The following is a 6,000-nucleotide window of genomic DNA, read 5'->3' as shown; positions in this document are numbered from 1 at the left end:
CACTCCTTCATCTGCGACGGAGGGTAATATGCTCACAGCCCCTTTTCCCTTCCCTGCTCCTTCTTCTCTCCTCCATCGATCTCTTTATCTTTCTCTCTCCCCCTTCTCCCCTCTCTCCCTCCATTTTGCCCAACCTTATCCTTTAATAAACAGTTTCATGGTGATCTATGGTCTCGTTTGCACCTTAATTTCACAACACGGAATCCGTAAGAACTGGTCTAGCTCCTCTGGACAGATACTGTTAATCTCTGCTCCTCCGGACCTTGACACCGGCGGATGCAGACCCCACGGCCAAAGTGCCTGCCTGTGGTGGAGGGCCACATAGGCCCAAATGGTCTTGTTTACAAGTCTATTCTTGTCCGGACATGTTTCTCCCCCCATCCCCCCAAAGGTGTTTTTTCTGTCCAAACCAGGGGAAAACAAATCAAGTGGACAAAGGGTCACAACAAGCCTGGCGCCTTCAAGTCTGGCCTGCCTGCTTGCAAGTTTGAGGTAAACAGGTTGTGTAAGTTCATGCGCTTAGGGTGTGGGTCCACCTGAGCCCTCTCCATATTTGGGGGTACCAGGCCTGTGGACCCTACCTTATTTGGCACGTTTTGGCCTGCTACCAGACTCTTGTTGGACAGTATTGTGGCCAAAGGACCATCAATCTCGGCCCACATCTCATAAAAGGGGCAACTCAGTGTTCCTGCCACCCTCCTCCACCCACCGCTCCTAGCCTCTTTGTCTCCTCTGGGGCCATTGCTGCTGCATGGTTTCCAGCCCATGGTACTTCGCACTGGCCCAGGGGAAAATTTGACCAAGGCGCTCCCGGCCAGCCGCCGCTCCAGCCTGTCGTTCCTGGCTCCATCGTGCCTGTGGAGCCTCCTCAGACAGCGTGCCCCATATAATATTTGAACTATCCAGGTCCATCAGGGTCAACAGCTTGGCTTTTGCTGCATATACTTGGGACCACCAAAACTATGACTCAAACTAGTGAGTAACTGAACAATCTCGATTTGGACAGCTTAGAAATTCCAGCGACTTTACCCGCGGCACTTTCATGCCACAAGACTCTATCCAAAACCTTTCCAAACCTCTACCAAATGCCTGATTCCTGCTGTAAATAGACATTCTGTAAAATAATTTCACAACTGCATACAAAGGACTCGTGTAGGTTAACTGTATATAAGCTGGCTAAGCTATCAGCCCGTGGCTTGGATGGCAACACTCTGTGCTGGGTTAGGAACTGGCTGGAGGGCCGGACCCAGAGAGTGGTGGTGAATGGTGCCACATCCAGCTGGTGGCTGTCACTAGTGGTGTCCCTCAGGGATCAGTGCTGGGCCCCATCCTCTTTAACATCTTCATAGATGATCTGGATGAGGGCATGGAGTCAGTCATCAGCAAGTTTGCAGATGACACTAAGCTGGGGGCAGATGTGACTGAGTTGGAAGGCAGAAGGGCTCTGCAGCGGGACCTTGACCGCCTGCACAGATGGGCAGAGTTCAAGGGGATGGGGTTCAATAGCTCCAAGTGCAGGGTGCTGCACTTTGGCCACAACAACCCCATGCAGAGATACAGGCTGGGGTCGGAGTGGCTGGAGAGCAGCCAGACAGAGAGGGATCTGGGGGTACTGATTGATACCCGCCTGAACATGAGCCAGCAGTGTGCCCAGGTGGCCAAGAGAGCCAGTGGCATCCTGGCCTGCATCAGGAATGGTGTGGTCAGCAGGAGCAGGGAGGTCATTCTGCCCCTGTACTCTGCACTGGTTAGACCACACCTTAAGTACTGTGTTCAGTTCTGGGCCCCCCAGTTTAGGAGGGACATTGAGATGCTTGAGCGTGTCCAGAGAAGGGCAATGAGGCTGGTGAGAGGCCTTGAGCACAGCCCTACGAGGAGAGGCTGAGGGAGCTGGGATTGTTTAGCCTGGAGAAGAGGAGGCTCAGGGGTGACCTTATTGCTGTCTACAACTACCTGAGGGGTGGTTGTGGCCAGGAGGAGGTTGCTCTCTTCTCTCAGGTGGCCAGCGCCAGAACGAGAGGACACAGCCTCAGGCTGCACCAGGGGAAATTTAGGCTCGAGGTGAGGAGAAAGTTCTTCACTGAGAGAGTCATTGGACACTGGAATGGGCTGCCCGGGGAGGTGTTGGAGTCGCCGTCCCTGGAGCTGTTCAAGGCAGGATTGGACGTGGTACTTGGTACCATGGTCTAGCCTTGAGCTCTGTGGTAAAGGGTTGGACTTGATGTTCTATGAGGTCTCTTCCAACCCTGAGGATACTGTGATACTGTGATAACATTAAATTATTTAAAACCCTTTTAAATTCGGCCTCATATTTAATCCCCTAAAACCCAAACAAAATCTCCTTCACAACACTGCCCCTGACCGTTACACTGCTTTACTCCGCCTCATCCAGACCCCACAGGCCGCCCGGCAGACACCGGGAAGGCAGGGCTTCGCCCTCCGCGGGAAGGGAGGGCTTCGTGCTGCCAGCCGCGGCAGGCGGCGCCGGGTGTTCATTGGCTGAGGCGGGCGGCCTGCCGCCCGCTGGCTCCTCGCCCCCTGGGCGGGTGTGGCATCGGGGCCGCCGCTGGTGCTGGGCCTCAGCGGCTCCTCCCCGCAGCGGAAGTGACGAATCGGAGGTGGGCGCTCGCTCGCTGGCTCGGGCGGCTGCCGTTGGGCGCTCGCTGCGCGGCGTTACTGCCGTTACCGGCCGGCCTGGGCGCACTCTGGGGGTGGTGCCGGGCCTGGGAGCCCCGCTGAAGCAGGCACCGGGGGATAGAGGGTGAGGGCGGCTCTGAGGTGGCGTCGTGTCTTCAGCGGCTGTCGGGGGAGGCGGATGCAGCGGGGAGAGCCGGCTCTCTCGGGGCCGGCTTCTCTGGGAGACCTCTACAGAAAGACAAACGGGGAGGGTCCCCTTACCGGAAGGCTTAGGGTGGTAGAAGTGTGTCTTGGTGTTAAAAGGTGTGGTTTCATCTAGTATTGCGTTGAAAGAAGATAATCAGTTCATTGGAGTGGTGCTCCCCCGCCGCCCCCGCCTGTCTGCTCTAAAGTACCGCGGGAACAAGAGCTGTGGGTTCGTTACATATTGTTTTCATTGCACACGGGGACAGATTCGCAGCATGAGCGCTGTGACTGAAGAAGTTGCGCCAGAAGATGGCAACCCGGAATTTAAAAGGAAGACGTTTTATTGCAAAGTGAGTTTCTTTCTTGATGTCTTTTCAGACTGTAAAGTGCAGGCTTATGGTGTTACAGACCGTGCTCTGAGAAATGTAGACCTAACCTAGGTGTAGTGTGGCAAACTTGTGAGAGAAGCCATCAGTGACCACGGAAAAATACTGTGGTCAGTCCTTGGAAGAGTTACTTGTCTTAGGATTCAGTGAATTCCGTTTGTTCTAGAGCAGTCACAGGTGCAATACAATGTTCTTACCGTAGTCTTTCAGATCTCTGTTAAGTATTTCTCATAAGCCACTATGAAGACTCATCTATAAAGGCTTAAAATCTGTAATGTGTTAAATTTGTCAGCCGTATACTGCTCTAGCAGTAATGTTGATTTGTTCTCCTGGCACATTAAAATTCTTAAGCAGTATGTTCAGAGAACAGACAATATTAGCTTATTTTAGTCATTGCTTTTTTTAAAGCTAAAGATAGCAAGGAATAATTGTAGCTCTGTATTGTCTGCCATTATTTGTGATAAGAATAGTTGATCACTGCTTGTGATTGATTACTAGTAGCTGATTATTAGTGAAATGTGTATTATTATCATTAGAAGATGTAGCTTAGACAAAATATAATTAAGAAAAGCCATGGGAACTTAGTGAGCTTTCCTTATTTAGAGCTGGACTGCCAAGGCAAGCAAGCCACATGGCCAGCCTTGAGAGGGTGTGTGTTATCAAAGCCAAATAAATAAAGACACTCCTCTTGGTCTTTTCCTGAGCCGTGGGAAGGCTCTGGGGAAATCTAAAAGGAGGGTGAAGTCAGAAGTTTCTGCATTTAGAGTCACATAAATTTGTTTATTAAACACTATAAAAGCTGGACCCTCTTGCAGCACTTTTTGGGAAGACTTATGAGTACACACACTGCCTGTGTTGTGATGTGTATTTCTTAATCACTATAGCTAACCTTATGTAGTAATGATCTGGTGCATTGCCTTGATATATTTTATCCTTATTGTATGATTATTTTGTTCTTGCTGTATTATTATTTGTGTACTTCTTGAATTCGGTGTCTGTGTCCCTTGTGCCAACCTCATCAATTGACATTACCTTATTGTAGTGGCGTATATCTGTCTGTTGCTTTTAATGAAGTGCAGATGTCTTCCTCCATTGTTTTTCTCATATCTTTGATGAGAAATGAATGGAGCTGCAGTTTTTCTAGGATATGATTTTATCACTTCCTTTCTAGTTATTGTATGATGATCCATTTTTGCTGGTTTTCCAGCCTGGAGAAGTTTAGTAAACTAAGAAACCAGAAAGTGGAGCTAGGAGGAAAGGGGGTGTCTCCTAAAAGAATCATACCACCTGGTATATTTAAACATGTATTTAAGTATCATTTGATCAGATTTGCACACAGTGTCTGGCAGTTCTAGTGCTATGCTGCTTTTTGCATTGTCTTAGTCAAAGAAGACTTTGATAAATATGCTATAGAAATGGATGTGTTTCCTGCTCTTGTAACTCAGCAACTACAGAATATCTTTAGCCTAACTGAAGATGTGCTTTCAATTTATTTTTTTTAGATCTGTAACATTATGTGTCTGAGTTTCATAAGTCTTCAGTCACACTACCATGGTGCAAAGCATAGAAAGGTAACCTTTTTCCATATTAAGTGTTTGTGCAAATTTATTCATAAATCTGGAATTCTTGTAACGTTCACACGATTTCAGGTGCATGTCTAACTTACTGGTAGGTATGTAGCTAACTTGCATGAAAAATCCCAGTAAAAAGATGAGGTAGGAATGTCACAACTTAAAAGTTCTTTCTTTTGTACTGTATATATACAGGCTTACGGATTTGTAGCCTGCAGGATTTTTGTGTGATTGATTTCAAGGGATAGAGATAGATTGGATAACATACTGCATCATGAAACAGAAGTAGTTATGTTTCAAGCAAATCATTAGTGCCATGTCTTCCTAGATTTACTAGATTAGATTTTGTTTATTTGAAGCCTTTTCCATTTGCACTTTGAAATTTCTGTGAATATTTTTTTCTGAACTAGTTCTAGAATAGTTGCTTTAGTGAAATATCTGATAGGGTAGAATTGTTGCCACTGGCATTCTGTGATCTATGAAACTCAACTATAGATGTTGTCAAGTATTTGAATGTACAAAATACTAGGGAACATTCTACTTCTATATTGTATACCTCTTTAGAGTCATTTAGTTTCTATCACCGAGACTTGATTCTTGTTCCAAGAGTTTTTGTTTTGTTGCTGACTTAAGTGTTCATGATTGATGCTTTCTGCATCCTATAACTGGGACTTGAGTAGTAAGCAGACTACACATGTATATTTTTTTTTCTAGTGCTGGTAATTCTTGAGGCCAAACTCCTGTCAAGGGTACTGATGGACTAAAGTGTGAGCTTGGGATGCCCACAGTACAGGGGTGTATATATCTTGTGTACTGAGATACTGAAAACCTGCCTGGATGTGTTCCTGTGTGGTCTAGTATAGGTGATCCTGCTCTGCAGGGGAATTGGAATGGATGATCTTTTGAGGTCTCTTCCAGCCCCTGACATTCTGTGATGCTGAGTGCCTTATGACTACCTTTGTATAACTGCATAATGAAGGGTTTTGTGGCTTTGGATTCTGAAGAGGTGGAGTGGAAAATTACTTCGACAAAGTATCATACATGTGCATGTATTTGTTTGCACTTTGGCAATTGGAATTGGCTTCTATCATCTGCTTTGAAAAACAGTTGCATGCTATTTCTAGCCACTATGGTAAAATGGGCAGAAAACAAGGTTTATCGTAGTAACTAATGCTTTTTATTGAAGCAAGTCTATAAGAGAAACGAGAGATAAAAATGCA

The 6,000-nt window shown here is 46.8% G+C and overlaps 1 protein-coding gene across 1 annotated transcript in view; it reads left to right on the top strand.

Moving 5' to 3' along the window:
- Positions 1-2,651: 2,651 nt before the first annotated feature.
- Positions 2,652-6,000, top strand: part of LOC135178811 (uncharacterized) — a 30,887-nt gene continuing 27,538 nt past the window's right edge. Inside the window, exons 1-3 of the mRNA XM_064150068.1 lie at positions 2,652-2,761; positions 3,090-3,173; positions 4,712-4,780. Coding sequence (XP_064006138.1) covers positions 3,099-3,173; positions 4,712-4,780 — 144 coding nt within the window. The 5' untranslated portion in view covers positions 2,652-2,761; positions 3,090-3,098. The remainder of the gene's footprint in view (positions 2,762-3,089; positions 3,174-4,711; positions 4,781-6,000) is intronic.

The sequence above is a fragment of the Pogoniulus pusillus genome, chromosome 10, assembly GCF_015220805.1.
Source record: "Pogoniulus pusillus isolate bPogPus1 chromosome 10, bPogPus1.pri, whole genome shotgun sequence".
In the NCBI taxonomy this organism is placed as follows: Eukaryota; Metazoa; Chordata; class Aves; order Piciformes; family Lybiidae; genus Pogoniulus; species Pogoniulus pusillus.
This window is presented reverse-complemented; position numbering and strand designations above follow the sequence as displayed.